Genomic DNA, 19,150 nt, shown 5'->3' with positions numbered 1-19,150 from the left:
CAGTACGTGAACCTCATCTGTTGCCAGTTACATCTGCAGTCAGCTAGAAGGCGTGTCTGCTGCAATGAGTGACGTTTGACTTAATTGGCTGGTGCTTAAATGAGAGAATGCAATGTAGCACAGTTTAAGCAGCTCGGCATTCCTCATCTCAGCACTCGCAGCTCAGCCCAGGCCTTTGGAGATGGAGAATGAAGTCATCCCGGGGCAAGTTGTTGGAACCCAAGGGCCTGGAGAGAAGACCAGCAGAGATCATCCTGTGCCTTCCACGTAAGAAAGAACCTCAGTGGAAAGTTAGCTGCCTTTCCTCTGAAGAACTGACAAAATAAATCCCCTTTTATTAAAAGCCAATCCGTCTCTGGTGTGTTGCATTCCCACAGCTAGCAAACTAGAACAGATTTGGTACCAGGAGTGGGGTGCTGCTGCGGTTTGCAAATGCCAGATATGTTGAAACAGTTTTTGGATGGCTAAAGGGAAGAGTTTGGAGGAACCTTGAAGAGAATGGTGGAGAAGTCCTGGAGGGTTTGAAGAGACTGTTGGTGTAAATGGAACTACTACCAATCTTGACAAAGGAGGACACAAAAGGGAGAGATTGGAGTTTGCAGAGTGAGAACCATGGAAGCTTGGGTCTGAAGCCAAGAAACCTCGGCCAAGAGAGTGGACCCATCCATATACATGGAGAGGGTGAGTTTACCCTGAAGGGCGAGGATGAGTCTCCCCTCTCATTGCAGTGGAAGAGTTGTGCAGCCTCGGGCCTTGGAAAAGGCATAGCATGCTCCTTGAGGGACTAGGAGAGCCTGGCTGCCACCATGTGGAGGGGTTGAGCGTGTGCCCCAGAAATGGCAGAGAGCCCAGGGGTGGCCCTGATGCCTGGAGAGAGTGGAGCCCAGAGGTGGTCTCCTCGATGTTCCCCGAGGTTGATTTGGAAAGAGGCAGGCCACTGCATAGGCCCTTGGAAAGGGTGGGAGTGCCCCTTTTTAAGCCGAGGGATAAATGACTTTCAGACTTTGAGATCCCACGGCGCTGGCCCTGCAGGTTTCACATCTGTGTTTCTTCCAATTTCTCCCTATGGAAATGACAATCTATATCCTGTGAATATCCTCCTTTGCATCTTGGCACCAGACAACTTGTTTTGAGATTCACAGGTCCACAACAAGAACAGAATTTTTTGCATCTGTTTAAGGTGATGCTTGAAGTTGCCAAGTTGACAAGGGGTGGACATGTGTTAGTTAGATTCATTTGTCAGCTTGGCCAGGTGAGCATACCTAATCTTGCTGCTGCGGACATAAGCCAACGGTACGTGAACCTCATCTGTTGCCAATTACATCTGCAGTCAGCTAGGAGGCATGTCTGCTGCAATAAGTGACGTTTGACTTAATTGGCTGGTGCTTAAATAAGAGAACGCAATGTAGCACAGTTTAAGCAGCTCGGCATTCCTCATCTCAGCACTCGCAGCTTAGCCCAGACCTTTGGAGATGGAGAATGAAGTCATCCCAGGGCAAGTTGTTGGAACCCAAGGGCCTGGAGAGAAGACCAGCAGAGACCATCCTGTGCCTTCCACGTAAGAAAGAACCTCAGTGGAAAGTTAGCTGCCTTTCCTCTGAAGAACTGACAAAATAAATCCCCTTTTATTAAAAGACAATCCATTTCTGGTGTGTTGCATTCCCACAGCTAGCAAACTAGAACAATTACCTCCTTAGACAGGTTTATTCAGTTTTTTCTAAGAAGAAAAATCATAGATTAAAGAATGTGCTCTGGCTAATTCCATCCACTTATACAGGAATAAATCCTACATTGAGACACCATGAGCATTACAAAATGTGTTATTTCAGTTACCAAACTTTAAAATAGCGGACATTTTTACTTCATTCAAAATGAAACCATGGGGCAGTGCAACAGTGGATTTGTGGCAGAATTCTTACCTGCCATGCCAGAGACCCGGGATTCCTGGAGCCTACCCATGCCAAAAAAAAAAATTAAGAACAAAATACTAAAAAAAAGAAACTGTGGTATCTGTCTTTAGTCCAAAATGTTTCTTTTATTCCTTCTTTATAATTATATTGTAGACTACAAAGCCAACTAACTTTGATTTATAAATTTCTGTGATTTTACTGTGTTGTGTGAAAAGTATTCTTTTTAAACCTAATTTTTGTATTTGAAAGAGTAATATATATACTCATGGTTAAAAAAAAATTCATCAATGCTCAAGATACTACAGTGGAGATTAAGTCTCAATAGTATATCATTAAGGTCATTCTTTAACAGCATACGTAGTTCTACCTGCCTAACATATGACCAGTTACTTATTGATGGACATTTAGAGTGTTTCTAGCTTTTCAAACAGAACTGTAGAGTATCCTGGTAGGTACATCTTTGCATATATGTGTAATTATGCATGTAAGATAATTGATTGAAGTATAATTGATGGGTCAGAGGGCATTTGAAGTATGATAGATGTTGCCAAATCGCTACTAAATAGGTTGCAAGAATGTTAACTTCCACTATCAGAAAGTAAGAAATGCCTCTTTCCTCTTACCCTAACCAAAAATGCTTTATTAAAATTCTTATATCAGTGCCCCGGTGGTAGTAAAAATGGCAGCTCTTTAAAATTATAAAAAAAGGTTGGACCTTTTTTCCTTGTTTCATCTTTGTGTTTCTTTTTCCAAGAACTGATTGTTGGTATTCTTTGCCCATTTTTCTGTCGGGTTGTTGGTCTTTTTCTCACTGATTTCATAAGAGCACTTTGTATGTTAAAGAAGTCCATCTTTGCTCCACTGATTTGAAATGCCATTTCTATTATATACCAAATTCCAATCTATACTTAAGTCAATTTCTGGACTCTGTATTCTGTTTCATTGGTTTGATTATTACTGCACCTGTATCAAATGGTTTTAAATACTGTAATTCTGTATAAACAGTTTATGGTATGGCTCAAGATCCCCTCATTAATATTCTTTTTTAGAGTTTTCCTGATGAGTTCTTACATTTATTTTTTTATGTGAACTTTCCAGAGTCCTGTAGGCATTTTTAATAATGTATCTTCATATTCCCAGTTCAGAAAAAAATTGACACCTTTAAATTTCTAGTCTTGTTATCTAAGAATCTGTTCCATTCTTATTTAAGTCAACTTTTATGTCCTTTAGCATTTTAAAGTTCTTTATATGGAGCATATGCATTTCTTACTGAATTTATTCCTAGATAGTCTTTCCTTTGTCCCCATTATAAATGAGGTTGGTTTTTCTTCCAGTATGTTTTCTAATTGTTTGTTTATATATTGGAAAGCTGTTTTTTTTCTATTTTAATTTTGCAGTTGACAGCCTTATTCTTATTGATTCTATTAAGTTTTCCAGTTGAATCTCTTAGCTTTTCATCTCATCTTCTATTAAAGTTTTCATCTCATTGTGCATAATTTTGCCACCTTTCTAATTGATTTTTATTTCTTATTTTCTTCTCACTGTATGTTCATTGTATCAGAACAGTGACAGGTAACAGTCCTGGGTAGTGGGCATACTTATATTATTATTATTTTTTTAATTTTGCACAGGCAGGCACCGGGAATTGAACCCGGGTCTCCGGCATGGCAGGCAAGAACTCTCTGCCTGCTGAGCCACCATGGCCCACCCACTTATATTATTTTTTATTTTAATGTGAATGCTTCTGTGTGTGGGTGTGTACTAGCATTTGCCTAGTCTTTTATGTTGAGTGTCTGTCAGGAATATATGTTAGTTTTTAACTTTTTTTAAAAGTGTTGATGGAATATGTCTAGTTGGCTGCTCATGCAAATACCATACAATGGAGACTTAAACAATGGAAGATTATTAGCTCACAGTTTTGAGGCTAGGAAAACATCCAGATCAAGGGTGGTGCTCATAGAAGCGGTTTTTGGCTGGTTGCTGGTGACCCTTGGCCCTGGCTCCTCTGTGACATGGCAGTGCACTTGGCAGACTCTCCTGGTCTCTCCTTTCTCTTCTGGTTCTCTTGACCTTCAGCTTCTCACTTCCCCTGGCTTTCTCTATCTGTCTGAATTTCATTCTCCTAATAAAGCAATCCAGTAATTGGATTAAGATCCATCCTGATGGGGTGGGCCATACTTTAAGTTTTAATAACCTCATCAGACGGTCCTAATTACCACTGGGTCAGACTCACAGTAATTCAAACAAATGAATTAAGTTTGAATCATGTTTATCTGGGGTACAGCACCTCCAAACTACCACAAAATGGTAATCTATCAACATGGAGTTGATAGATTGAATCATTGGATCATTTTATATTAATATAGAATCATCCTTTTTATCCAGGAATAGCCCCCATTTGTTGTCATCTTAATATATTCCTGGATTCTACTTGCTAATGTTTTTTTCAGGATTTTGGATTCAAATGAATAAGTGACATTGTTTGTAATTTTTTGTTCCTGGTTTTGGTGTCTGACACAGTGTTCTTATTTTTAAAATGTAACCTTTCCTTCTCTGTATATGCTGTGGAACAATTTAAATTAGATTGAAGTTACCCGCTTCTTGGTGATTTGCTGTATAATACCTGTGAAATCATCTGTCTTTGATGTTTTATTTAATTCAACTATTTTATTCATATGTTTTGCTGGTAGGCTAATTTTTGGATGACTTTCTTAATTTGATAGATTGGTCTGGTATTCTGATAATACTGGGGTCACTTTGGATGGGTTGTAATTGTATAATTTCATAAAATTCTGCATCAAACTAAGGAAAAATAATATCTTATGTTCTTTAATATACCTTTTGAAGGTATGGTTATAAAATTGTGAGGGTTTTTTTTTTTTTCATTCTTGTTTCTAAATGTGTGTCTGCTTTCTCCTCCCCCCAACCTTTTTTTTAATCTTGTTAATTTTTATCATTTTCTGCATTCTAATTTCTACTTGCTTTTTGCTTTCCTTGGATTTTGTTTTTGTTGCTGTTCCTTTCTGATTATCTTGAGTTGAAAGGTTAGTTTCTTTTCATTCTTATAAGAATTCAAGACTGAGAATTATCCTCTTAGCATTGTTTTATCCATATCCTACAAGAGCTACAAGTTCTGATATATAGTATTTTTATTGTTATAGCTTGATATTCTGTGATTTTTGGTTTTATTTTATATTTTATCCCAAATGTGTTTGACATTTTTTTTAATGTATAGGAGAAAAGGTTTTTAATTTTCTGTTTTTGTTCATATTTAGTTTTATTGCATTACCATCAGAGAGTGCTTTATAATACTTTTTACTACTTGAATTTTTTGATGTTTTCTTTGTGGCCTGATATATAGTTGTTTTTATAAATATTTTGTGGGTACTTGAAAAGAAGGTGTAGTCTCTGTTTCTAAGGGATAAAGTTTGATATATTTGTCTACTTGATCTATTGGGCTGAGAGAGGTGAATTGAAATCTCCTATTATTATATTGTTTTGCTGTTTATTTTTCCTTTATTTCCTGTTACTCTACCAATGTAGAATCATCTATTTAAACTTCTTCCTATATAACATTTATATTTTCTACTATAATCATATTTCCTAGTTGTTCACCGTTTATTCTACATTTAAATAGTATTCAACCAATCCTGTTCTTTACCCCAACTTCTTTATTTAGCTCCAGAAGTTTGTCTTTTAGCATTATTTTCAGTAAGTTCGTGGAAACTTATATTCCCTAAGTCCTTGCCAGTCAGTAAATATTTGTCTATTGCCCTTATGTTTGGTTGACAGTTGGCTGTATATGAAACTTTTGTTTAATACTTTTCCCTCATGGCATTGCGTACAGTTCTAATATTGACTATTTCCTTAGAGAAGTAGAAGAGCAGCCTGATTTTTTTATTTTCCCCATTAGATGACTTGATTTGCAGGTGATGGGGGGTGGTTATAGATGGCCATAGTATACTTTATCAGACCATATCTTGTTGATATCAATTTTTTCCTGAGTCATAGTGTGTCCTTGCAGCTTGCAGATTCAGTCCTTCCCTTATATAAGGAACATTTTCTTCTGTAATTCTTTGACCTTTTGTTGTTCTGTTCATTTGCTTGTTTTCCCGCCAGGGATACAGCTTATGTTGGTTCCCTTTTGTCTTACATATCTGCCATTTTCACTGTAGTTGTTTGCAACTTTGTCTTTTCTCTTTCTTTTTGTTTTATTTTTCTTTTAAATTCGTCTTCCATGTCCTATGTTGTATTGCTTCATCAGATATTTATTTGGCACTGTTCTAGGCACTGACAGTAAAGCAGAGAACAAAGTAGACAAAAATCCCTGCTGTTGTAGAACTTATTCTACTGGGGGAATCAGATAATAAACAAAGTAAAATACTGTAAATGAGTCTCTGGAGAAAAATAAGGCTCTGTAAGTGAGGTTGGGACAAGAATTGCATTTTTAAAAAGGTCGTGAGAGAAGGCCAATTGAGCAAAGACCTAGAGTAGTTTAGCAAACAAGCCATGCAGATACTTGAAGAAGAGCTTTCTAGGTAGAGAAAATGATAAGTGCCAGTACCTTGAGATGAGAGCATGCATGGTATATTCAGGGGACTGTAAGGTCAGTGCAGCTGTAACAGAATAAGCAAATGGGATAGTAGGGGATGAAATCTGAGAGATCAAATGTATGGGTCCTTATAGACCATTATAAGTAAGGCTTTTGGCTTTTATTTTCTTTTAACAGGATCACTCTGGCTTTTGGGTTGAGGTTAGACTGTAGGTAGAGTTGGGGCCAGAGGCAGTAGCAAGCTCATCAGTTAGGAGGCAATTGCAGTAATCCAGTAAAGAGGGAATAGTGGTTTAAACTAAAGTGGTAGCAGAGGAAGTGGTGAGAAGAGGTCAGATTCTGAATTTATTTGAAGGTATAACCAACAGAATTTGCAGAAGAATTTGGTGTGTGTTCTAAATGGAGATAAGAATGATTGTAAACCTCTTAGCCTGAATGACTGAAAGACTGGAATTGTTACTGATATGGGTGAAACTGCATTAGGAGAAGGGGGTAGAATAAATGTTCAGTTTTGGTCATGTTAAAGTTGAGGTGGCTACTAGATAGTAGGGAATTATATGTAAGTCAGGAGTTCTAGAGAAAGAACCAGGGAAGATATGAAGGGGTTGTTCATATACTCATACTATTGAAAGTCCCGAGATTGTATGAGATCACTAGATGAGTGAATGTTGGCTAGGGGATTTAAGAGTCTGGGGAGATAAGAAGGAGTTAACAGAGAAGACTGAGCAGGATAACCAGTGAGGTAGGAGGAAAATCTGGATAGTATGGTGTCTGGGAAGTTAAGTGAAGAAAGTGTTTGAAGGAGTGAATGATCCATTGGGTCAGAGGCTGATAATAGTTTAAATAAGGTAAAAGCTGGGAGAATTGACATTAGATGAGGGATTGCTTCTCTTTCATAGAGCGAGGAGGATAAACAAAATTAATGAGAGTTCAAGGGAAAATGGGAAGAGATGAATTTGAGCAGCAAGAATAGATAATTGTAGAAAATTTGCATTTAGGAGGAGAACAGAAACAGGGAGAAATAGGATTAAAAGAGAGTTTTTTGTTTTGTTTTGTTTTAAAATTGAGGAAGTATAGCATTCGTATGCTGATTAGAATAATCCAGAAAAAAGGGGGATATTGATCTTGCCTGAGAATTGCATGGTATAGTCTGTTCTCCTCTTTGTTGATTCCTATTGTTCATCATTTCTATGGTTTCTTTTTCTCTCTTCCATTTTTTTGATGAGCTCTGATAGTTATGTTATCTCCTTCTGTTGTCACATTTCTTCCATGAATCCTTTTATCTCGTCTTTGAAATTAATTCTTTGCTTTCAAGAAGAATTATTTGTTCATAGTTTTCACCTACTGCTTTCATGGTGTAATTTTCATGAGGTTTTCTTAGTATGCCTTTTGGTTATAATGTTGCTTTCTGTTCTAGTTTGCTAGCTGCTGGAAAGCAATATACCAGAAACAGAATGTCTTTTAAAAACGGGAATTTAATAAGTTGCTGGTTTACAATTCTAAGGCCGAGAAAATGTCCCAATTAAAACAAGTCTATAGAAATGTTCAATCTAAGGCATCCAGGGAAAGATACCTTGGTTCAAGAAGGTTGCTGAAGTTCAGGGTTTCTCTCTCAAGTGGAAGGGCACATGGTGAACATGGTGTCATCTGCTAGCTTCTTCTCCTGGCTTCCTGTTTCATGAAGCTCCCCGGGAGGTATTTTCCTTCTTCATCTCCAAAGGTTGCTGGCTGGTGGACTCTGCTTCTCGTGGCTATGTTGTTCTGCTTTGCTCTATCTGAATCTCTTTCATTCTCCAAAATGTTTTCTCTTTTATAGGACTTCAGAAACTAATCAAGACCCACCCAAATGGGTGGAGACATGCCTCTGCCTAATCCAGTTTAACAGCCACTCTTGATTAAATCACATCTCCGGGGGAGATGATCTAATTACATTTTCAAGCATACAATCCTGAATAGGGATTAGAAGAAAAAATAGCTGCCTTTACAAAATAGGATTTTTAGGATTAAAACATGGTTTTTCTAGGGTACATACATCATTTCAAACCAGCACACTTTCCTTTTTTTCTTTCACCATCTTTACATAGACCTATACTGACTCCTTTCCGATTGATAATCATCTTTAAATTGGCGATATTCTCAGATCAGCTATGTGCCCAAGAATAGAGTTATATAGGAAACAGGTGTTAGGGGAGTGGTTGGGAAAGGCAGAAAAGCTTGAATTTTCCCTGCTGTCTTGGAATACTTCTCTCACCAACACTTTCCCCTGTTTATATGACTTTACCCAGGTGGTAGGAAGCAAATCCCTATATGTCACAGGTTTATTTCATTTAAGTTGATAAACACTGGGTGGTGGGACCTGGGCAAAATTTTTTAAAGCTCTTTAGGTGATTCTCTAAATATAGTCAGGGTTGAGAATTACTGGTTTAGCTTTACTTTCAGTTGACCAAGATCAACAGATGCTTGGCTGCACAAAACCAGTTTCCCCACTCTGCAATATTTGTACCGAGCTTCTTGCAAAAGTGTCAGGTATGATTCTTCGCATTGTCCTTGCTTCCTGCTGCTCCCCACAGTCCACTCCCACTTGCTTTGTTGTATCCTGGAGGGCTCTGTACTGTACCCTCTCTGGCTGATAGCTTCAGAGGCAGGCATCTTCTGTGCCTATCTTAATTTAATTCCATTTAAGAAAATATTTTATAGTGAAATATAAAACACATATAAAAATGAGTAATATATAAATAAGTACATGTAATCATGACCCAGATCAAGAAATTGAATATTTGCTAGCACCCCCAACCCTCAGACATGAATCTTTTCCTCTCTCTTGATCTATTTGATAATTGCTTCCTTTTCTCCTTATTCTCATATTCAGTGATAAGAATGTTTCTTAGTGTGATATAGTAATGAGCTTTCTATTTCTTGTTTCCAGAAAGGGGAGAGCAATTTAGAAATGCATTTATTTCTCTATCTTTCGAAATACAGGGCTTTTATTTTTAAGGAATTAGAAAACCTAAGATATACTTGAATCCATTAAATGCCTTATTAAACTAATTTTTTTTAATTTTACAACTGTGTAGCACTTTATTCTCACTGAAGTTTAATCTCATTTTATTCTTATGATCATTTTATGAGATTGCCACTTCAGGGGTTATTCTTTTGTTTTGTTGAGTTGTGTTAACATATGAAGTCAAAGATCGTACAGCTAACTACCCAGTGACAGAGAAGACACACATATAGAGAATACACATGGCAATTCAGTGTGCAATACCCTAGCACAAGCTACTGACCTAACTTGATTTATAGTCACCAATAACTGAAATTATGAGATAGGACCTTTAATTTTGTGTTTCTCTTACACAATATGGCATCATATTTTTCAGTATAAACTAAGAATACCAATACAGTACACATTTTTCACTGCTTTAGGTATCTAAGAATTTAAATGTATATTGAAGTTAACTAAAATCTTTTTTTTAGGAATATGAAGCCATCTACCTAGCAAAATTAACAATACAGATGATGTCACCACTACAGATAGAAAGATCGTTGTCTGTCCATTCTGGTACCACAGGTAAGGATTTTTTCTTTTGGAGAAAGTTAAGGAAGAGAGATGATGGCATGAAAGCTGAGAAAAGAAGCATCTTTTGCTAGCTATAAATTATATTGACAATTTATATTAGTTTTTTAGAAAATTTTGGGTAAACTGTTCAGTTAATAAAACAATTTCAAAGGGACTAATTTTGTAATGAACAAATTTATATTATGTTGAGCTTCTGCTGTGTATACATTACTGTGCCTAGTTAATTAGAATATGCTGATTGGAAGACCAAATTTCTACTTGATTTAGTTTAAGTCTTTTAAGTAGTATGACTGTGTTACAAAGATGAAAATAGTAAGACAAGTCTGGAGAAAGGGCCCTAACCTACTTAGGTAATCTTATTAAAAATAGGGGGTGCAAGAGTAGTTCAGTCGTAGAATTCTTGCCTGCCAAGCAGGAGACCTGGGTTTGATTCCTGGTCCATGCGCTTCCCAGAAAACTAACAAACAAGCAAAACAGACAGAAAACAAACAAGCAAAAAATTCAACAAATGATGCTGCAATAATGGGATACTCACATGGAAAAAAAAATGAAATGTGACCCCACCATACAGCATACAAAAAATAATAAAAATAAAAATAAAGGAAAAATTAAAAAAACATAAAGGGGGTTAATAAATAAAATCATGTTTACACTTAGGTACAATGATTACCTTAATTACCTCAGTTTTTAATCTTGCTGTATTTCAATCTTCTCCCTTCCTATTTCATTAGCACCCCTCACTTTCTTAAACTTAACGATGCAAGGATGGTCTCAACCCTTTTAACTTCTGCATTCTTTCTCCAACACCTTGCTACCCTTGTTTATTCCTTTTCTTCTTACTCTACTAGAACAGTCAGGGATTATTTATTTATGTCCTTTCTCCCCCACATTTTATTTCAGTCTTACCTGAATTAACAGACTCATAAAGTGGAAGAACAGTTTGTACATGTAATTAGTGTTGGATCTGGAAATTGAGCACAGGTGATCTGATCCACAAATCTAGCCTGTAATGATGATGCTATATATCCATTCCTAAGGCTTAACTTCTCAAGTTATCATTGATTCTTTTCTTTCCTTTTTTTTAAAAAATTTTTAACATTTTTTTATTGTGAAATATATGTACAGCAGAGCAATACATTTCTGAGTACATTTTCACAAGTAGTTATAGAACAGATTTTAAAGTTTTGTATGGGTTCCAGTTCCACAAGTTTTTGTTTTTACTTCTAACTGCTCCAAAACACTGGAGACCAAAAAGAAATATCAATATAATGATTTAGCAATCATACTCAATTCTTAATTCTTCTCTGTTATACTTCTTTTTTTTTCTTTTTTGTGATAAATATCATATATACAAAAAAGCAATAAATTTCCAAGCACATCATAACAATAGTTGTTGAACAGATTTCAGAGTTTGGTATGAGTTACAATTCCACAACTTTAGGTTTTTACTTCTAGCTGTTCTAAGGTATAGAGACTGAAAGAAATGTCAATATAATGATTCAGCTGTCATACTCATTTGTTAAACCCTCACTTCTCTGTATAACTCCACCAACACCTTTGATCTTTCTCCCACTCTTTAGGGGTATTTGTGCTATGCCTGTTCCAAATGTTTTATGTTGGAAGGGGCTGTCAGTAATATAGGATAGGGGGATGGAACTAGTTGATGTTCTGGAAAGGCTGGCCTTTTGTCCCATACATTTTTTTTTTAACTTTTTTTTAATTGTATAGTGTAACATATATACAAGGCAGGGCAGGCTATGGTGGCTCAGCAGGCAGAGTTCTTGCCTGCCATGCCGGAGACCCGGGTTTTTGATTCCTGGTGCCTGTCCCATGCAAAAAAAAAAAAAAATGTTAATATAACATATATACAAAGCAAAGGAAAAAAGCAATACTTTTCAAAGTACTCTTTAACAGGTTTGTCATGGGCTACCATACCATCCACTCAGATTTTTCCTCCTAGCTGCTCCAGAATATAGGAAGCTAGAAAGAAAAAATATGTTTTTTACCATCACAGTAGATTTTTTTATTTTTTGTGAACAGTAATATATAGACAAAAGCAATAAATTTCAAAGCACAGCACAATAATTAGTTGGAGAACAGATTTCAGAGTTTGGTATGGGTTACAATTCCACAATTTTATGTTTTTATTTCTACCTGCTCTAAGATACTGGAGGCTAAAAGAGATATCCGTTTAATTATTCAGCCATCATATTCATTTTTTAAATCCTACCTTCTCTGTATAACTTCACCATCACCTTTGATCTTTCTTCCTCTCTTTAGGGGTATTTGGGCTATGCCCATTCTAACCTTTTCATGTTGGAAGGGGCTGTCATTAATGTGGAGTGGGGAGATGGGACTAGCTGATGTTCTGGAGAGGCTGGACCCTCTAGGTTTCAGGATTTATCTGGTCCAGGGACCCATCTGGAGGTTATAGGTTTCTGGAAGGTTACCCTAGTGCATGGAACCTTTGTAGAATCTTATATATTGCTCTAGGTGTTCTTTAGGATTGGCTGGAATGTTTTTGGTTGGGGGTTGGCAAGTTATGATAGGTAGCAATGTCTAACTGAAGCTTGCATAAGAGTAATCCCCAGAGTACTATCTCAACTCTATTTGAAGTCTCCCAGCCACTGATATTTAATTAGTTATAATTATTTTCTCTCTTTTGGTCAGGATGGAATTGTTGATCCCACGGTACCAGGACTGGACTCATCCCTGGGAGTCCTCTCCCATGTCACCAGGCAGACTTTCACCCCTGGGTGTCATGTCCCATGTAGGGGGGATGGCAATGATTTCACTTGCAGAGTTGGGCTTAGAGAGACTGAGACCACATCTGAGCAACAAAAGAGGTCCTCCAGAAGTAACTCTTAGGCTTATCTATAGGTAGGTTAAGCTTCTCCACTACTTACATAAGCTTCACAAGAGTAAGGCTCAAGATCAAGGGCTTGGCCTATTGATTTGGGTATCCCTTGGTTTGATACAGTATCATCGGTACTGATGGTAAAGTTTAATAGTTCCATATTTTTTCTCCCATCCCTCAAGGGACTTTGCCAATATTTTTTGATTATCTGTTAATATATTCTAGGGTGTATCCAGGCATTATATTACACTATACAGGATTAAAGGCCCTCATTCTTATTCTGGGCTCCCTGTGTTTGGATTGTTTAAATGATCTGTCCAGACTGGTTGGGTTATATTATGTGGTACAGAAAACTTAGGTTCTGGACAAAATAAACCTTTCTTCCTTTGGTCTCAAAGAGTAGGTGTGGTTCTAAAATACAGACAATGTTTTCTTTTATAACCACTATTCAGTTTCCAAATCATGTAGGACCTCTTTCCTCATTACTTTTAAAATCCTTTCCATCTTTTACCCTTAATTTCACCAACAGTTCAGGTCCATATATTAGCTTCCTACTGAAACTCTTGTTATTTGGTCTATTCTGTGCACTGTAGTCAGGCTCATTTCTTGAAAGACAATATTTTGGTTTGCTAAAGCTCCTGGATTGCAATATATCAGAAACGAAATGGCTTTTAAAAAGTGGACTTATGTTGCAAGTTTACAGTTCTAAAGCTATAAAAATGTCCAAACTACAGCATCCAGGGATACCTTGGCTCAAGAAAGGCCAATGGGTCTGAAACACCTCTGTCAGCTGGAAAAGGTACATGGCAATGTCTGCTAGCTTTCTCTCCAAGCCTCTCTTTTCATAACGCTTCCCCGGGAGTGTCTTCCTCCTACATCTTCAAAGTTTCTGGCTGTATGGGCTCTGAAAGCTTTTTCCAAAGTGGTTCCCTCTTAAAGTGCTATTTGTATCTCTTGCTGTTCCCTTTTATATATTTCAGTCCATGAAATTGAACTACTGCTGGTTTCCTATTTATGTCTGCTTTCCTCCACTTAGAATGCACTCATTCAGTCTCCCTGTTCTTAAAAACTTAATTCAGATGTCATCTCCTCAAGACTTCATGATTAACTCTCTTCCTCCAACCCCTAGTCTTGAGCTCCCATAAAGCCCTATAAATATCACATTCAGGGCGGGCCACGGTGGCTCAGCAGGCAAGAATGCTTGCCTGCCATGCCAGAGGACCCAGGTTCGATTCCCAGTGCCTGCCCATGTAAAAAAATATATATATATCACATTCATTGCCTAAATGTTATGTCTAAATCACGTTCATGCCTAAAACGTACAAACATGGTACCAAACATTTATGTAGTTATCTTTTTTAAAAATTCTATTTTCAAACTCTTATTTTAAAAAGTGATACTTAAGATGATACACTTAATTATCAAAAAGATGAAAAATGTACCCTGTCATTAAGGTATAAAGTTATTTAACATTTTATAACAAAAGAATTTACTGAAGTTGCTAAAAAATTCAGTCATGGAATTTTCATTGTGTATATATGCATGGTAACACTTCTTGAAAAACAGATTTTTATCTGTGACATTTTAACAAATTTAAGTTCCCATTTTATGTTATGTTCATGCAATAACTTTTAGGCAGTTTGAAGAGAACACATGAAGAAGATGATGATTTGGGAAACATGCAAGTGGCAACTGCACAGAATGGCTGACTCAAGAGCAACCGTGTAGAAGACATGAATTTCTATTTGGGAAGGAGAAAATACTAGAGACAATAATAATGCAAAGTGGTTTAAAAAAACAGTAGTTTCTTTTCAATTATATGTTGCTTCCAGACAGGTTTCTCTGCACTTGTTGAGCAACATTTTAAGAAGATGTTGAACTTCTGCAATAGATGGCACTGATGGTTTTACTCCTTTTTTTTTTTTTTATTTTTCACTTTACAATTTTATTATAAACCAAGAATTTTGGACTTGCAAAGAGGTATTATTGCAATAATGCACTTTTCATACTTGAAATTTATTTGTATGATATAAAGTTATTACTTTAAACAAAATGCAAGTTAGGGGGGATTTGTTTATAAAATTTGGGTAATTTATAACAAAAACATTTACTAAAGTTTGCTAAAAAATTCATTTTGTGTTATATATATATTACATTTAAAATATAATTTTACAGTTCAGTTTTATGATGGAGCCTCTTACAGAAACATTAACAAAATGTAGGAATCTGCCACATTTTTTTTAGTGTAACTCGGTATGTTAATTGTCCTTTTATTTTTCTAAGCTCTTCTTGATCCTTCATTAATAGTCTTTAAATCATGCCTTAGCCAATTTTCCTTACTTTAATGTGATCCAGTTACTGCTTCCTTTCCTGTTAACCTTCCTAATTTGTTTTTTAATAAAGGAAGGAAGAGATTTTACTTTACAGTATCAGATTTTCCCTAGAAAAAGGTTAGAAATTTCATGTGACTTCCCTTTTTTGCATTACTTTTGTTCTTTTGAGAACATGTTTTGTTGTTGTTGTCTGAGAAGGTTCTAAATAGAATATACCAGTGTAGCACTATTGGCTTTTTTCCCCTAAATGAATCCCAAAAAAGGAAAGTGCCTTGTATCATTTAAAAAAATAAAAAGATAAATCCTTATGACCTCCAAAATTAGTACATTGAACAGTGAAAAGATTGTTTTTCTGTATTTTCTTTGTTTTTTAAACCATAAATTAGTTTAAATAAAAAATATTTAAGGTTTGAAGAGACCTAAGTAAATTATTTGAAACAAGTTCATTTTATGTTGTCTTAATGATTCTGTGAGATTGTTCCAACTCTGACAGAAGCTTTTCTCTGAAAATGCATTCATTGAGGAAAGTGATTTGTGGGAGACCTTGTTTTAAATTAGCTTTTTAATATGCTCTTTAAATTGAGTTAATCCAAACTTCCCCCATAATTTGCATTAGCAAAGTCACTTTATGAATCCTCGGTTCTCTGTTTTTATTTATATGTATAAAAATTGTTCTAAGAAAAACATTTGCTATTTTAAGTATGTGATGGGAGGAAGGAGTATTTTTAACTTTTTATAGTTGATGACTTAAGGGTAGCACAAACAAAACTCATTTGTATTTCACTTTTCTCAGTACTCTCTTGAGGTGCTTTATTGATGGGAATGATTTCTATACATTCCCTTTGTACCAAGAGGTACTATGCAAGGTAACCTATTACACCAAGTTACTTGCTTTGCTTTCCTATGATGTAATAATACAGTAAAAGCTATTTTATCTAGCATAGTGGGAGAGTGGAGTGGATTAAAATGCTTTGTTACTTGAGTCAATTCCTGTTGACCCAGGTGATATTCTTCTGATTTCCTTTCCCTTCCATTTTACTGTCCTGAAAACAGTATAGCATTAATCCCATTATGGTCAAGTATTCTGTTGTGTGATTAGGTCATTTGGTGTGGTGGTCTAGTGCAGTCAAGATTTGCATTGAATATTTAGAAATTCCAGCTAGCAAAGTGCCAGCTAACACACTTTCCTGTGTATTGATCACTTACTGGACAGGTTAGCAAAGATCTCTCTTGCAATTATTAAGTTGAACAGAGATTATTAAATCTCTGATGCTTCATTCTGCAAAGAATCTTCATAATTGTAAATACATGTTTTAAAGATGAAGAAGGAAGTTTTTTTTTTTTTCTATTAGCTTCTTAAATTCACATATCCTCTCTAGTAATCTGCCCCCAAATACAGGTTTGGTTATTGATAATTTATAACTGGTAATTTTCCACTCTTTCTAACCACTGTAAATTTTATGCCGTTACTAAAGTGCTTGCCCAGCACTGTATATTAACGACAGTCTCTCACAAACACTAGTAAAAGGAATGCCATCATCTTGAAAATATTAATGCAGACAAAACATGAGTTCATTCTTCCATAGGAACATTGCAAGTTTGTTTTTTCTTGGATACACTTTCACCTGATATTAAACTAATTCTTCTAGTAGCTCATCCTATTCTATTCTTGCTTCTCTTTGGTTCCATTTCTGCGATCCTTTTACTTCCACTGATGTTTTGTGATAATTAAATTTAACCAATCATGATTTATTTCCTAGCGTATTTGAATAATGTATGGATGACAGTACCCAATCTTAAAATTAAATATGTAACCTGGGCACAGAGCTTAAAGTGCAATTGTGTCAGGACATAGGAAAACTGCATTAATGTCTGTTTTTGAAAGTAGGAAATAATTTGTTGAAAATATTCAAATTGGAATGGCAGTATATTTACTTTTTATATTAGATGTTTAAACAGCAGTTACCTTTGTTTATTGGTATCTACTCTGGTGGAAATGTTAAATCAGTGATGGCTTTTGCTATACCAACTCTCAACCACTTAACTTTTTGAGCTGAATATTAGTTGAGGGGGAATGTTTGTGCAACATCTCAGTTTAGAAATAATGTCAAAAAATGTTTAGCATGTCCTTTTTAAGGAAATACGTTTCTAATCATGTTATTACTAGGTAATTCAAGTGATTTAGAAGTATTTAACTGCAGTCTTGAATTATAAAGTTGGGATGTATATATCAGGATCTCAACTTGATGTAAAGTAAATGAGCAGTTACCTGGCGGATATTTTTCTTTAATAACTGGTTTAATCCATAAGAAATTTAGCTTCACTTCAGTATTTATATTTGTGCATTCAACAGTGCTCTAAGAAATATATGATAGCTACCATTTTATTTTATTTTTTTAGAGGTTAGAAAAACTAAGTTTCTAGGGTCTCTGAATGCTGGATTTTTTTTGTCTTACCCATCCATGGCAGCTAAAAAAAAATAAAAAAGAAGAAGAGAAATCACTCAAAATATTCAGGTTTACATATTAGCTTCCTCTCAAAGGGAGTTGTCATACCTCACAGTTCAAAGTGTTTTCTATAGATCAGTAACATTATACTGACATGTAATTGCAATTTACTATGCAGCAAAAATGATTCAAGAAGAAAAATAACCTACAGTGTCTATTTATCTTTGTATAGTCAATTGCTTAATTTCCTCTTTTAACGAACATTTGTACTTGGATAAAATGCTTATGTGTGTATAGGAATGTCACAGTGCAAGATGCTGCTAGCCCAGGCACAAAGTATTAAAATTATTTTGTGAAGACTGGTGGTTGTATTAAACTATTGTGCCATTATACCTCAAAAAGATTGAAAAGCTTATTTATATTGCTTATGACTCAGAATTTCTTTACATAGATTGTTAACTTCTGGGTAAAAGTAATCCAGTTTTATTCCTACAGATTGAGAAGAATGAATGAACATTGAATATTAGAACCACTAGAGTATACTCCAAAAAAATTGTGATCACACAAAAATTATGGTCAGTAGTCCGTATTTCAGTTTAAGTATATTTTTAAGGATTAGTTATATAATTTGGGGTTGGAAGTAAGAGAATCATGTTCAAAGAGAAGGGTAGGTCATCCAGAGAACAGCTTCTGGCCCATGAAAAAGTACTCACAGCTATTACAAAACTCTCCTCCTCCTGTGTTTGCTACCTACATAACTGTTCATCAAATCAAAGATGCCATCACAACTACACTATTATTTTTGATAACACTAAAAGGAAAAATGTTGCAGACTAAACTATCATAAACCATTGATCATAAAATGCATCCACATTTCAGAGATTTTAATGTGTTAAAAAAAATTGTGCATCTTAGAATCAATGAAATATAAATATACCAAATGTATGGGACATGGTAAAAATCTAGCTGCCCTTCATTATATCTTTTCAAAAACAAACAGGGCACATATGGCTCATACATTATAAAATGTTTTGTGCAGGTTCTTTTTTTCCTACTCAGGTTTACCTACAGTATAGCTTAGAAAATTATAAACATGCTCTAAAACTAAATACAAGTCATCATTTCCCTCCGTGACACAATTTTTATATAGTATAACTTATCTATAATTATATTTCCTATAAGAAGACCTTAAGAACACCAATTAAAGGGATTTATTAAAATATTAAATATTTATTGAAGGGATAATTTTGCCTTTTATTAGGCTTATTTTTTAACCTGAGTTTTTAATTACCAGGATGTATTAGTTAGGGTTCTCTAGAGAAACAGAACCAACAGGGAACACTTGCAGATATAAAATTTATGAAAGTGTCTCACGTAACCGTAGGAACGCAGAGTCCAAAATCCACAGGGCAGGCTGCGAAGCCGATGACTCCAATGGATGGCCTGGACGAACTCCACAGGAGAGGCTCACCAG

The 19,150-nt window shown here is 35.6% G+C and overlaps 1 protein-coding gene across 7 annotated transcripts in view; it reads left to right on the top strand.

Moving 5' to 3' along the window:
• The window catches only part of STYX (serine/threonine/tyrosine interacting protein), a 56,594-nt gene that overhangs the window by 26,274 nt on the left and 11,170 nt on the right, over positions 1–19,150 (top strand). For 2 of the 7 annotated variants that reach the window (XM_077122625.1, XM_077122621.1), the window contains one exon: positions 9,937–10,030. In XM_077122625.1, coding sequence (XP_076978740.1) covers positions 9,937–10,030 — 94 coding nt within the window. The other 5 variants (XM_077122626.1, XM_077122622.1, XR_013160232.1 and 2 more) reach the window with 4 other exon arrangements.

This window comes from Tamandua tetradactyla, chromosome 12 (genome assembly GCF_023851605.1).
Source record: "Tamandua tetradactyla isolate mTamTet1 chromosome 12, mTamTet1.pri, whole genome shotgun sequence".
Lineage (NCBI taxonomy): Eukaryota > Metazoa > Chordata > Mammalia > Pilosa > Myrmecophagidae > Tamandua > Tamandua tetradactyla.
Note: the sequence above shows the minus strand (reverse complement) of the source record. Positions and strands in the feature narration are given on the sequence as shown.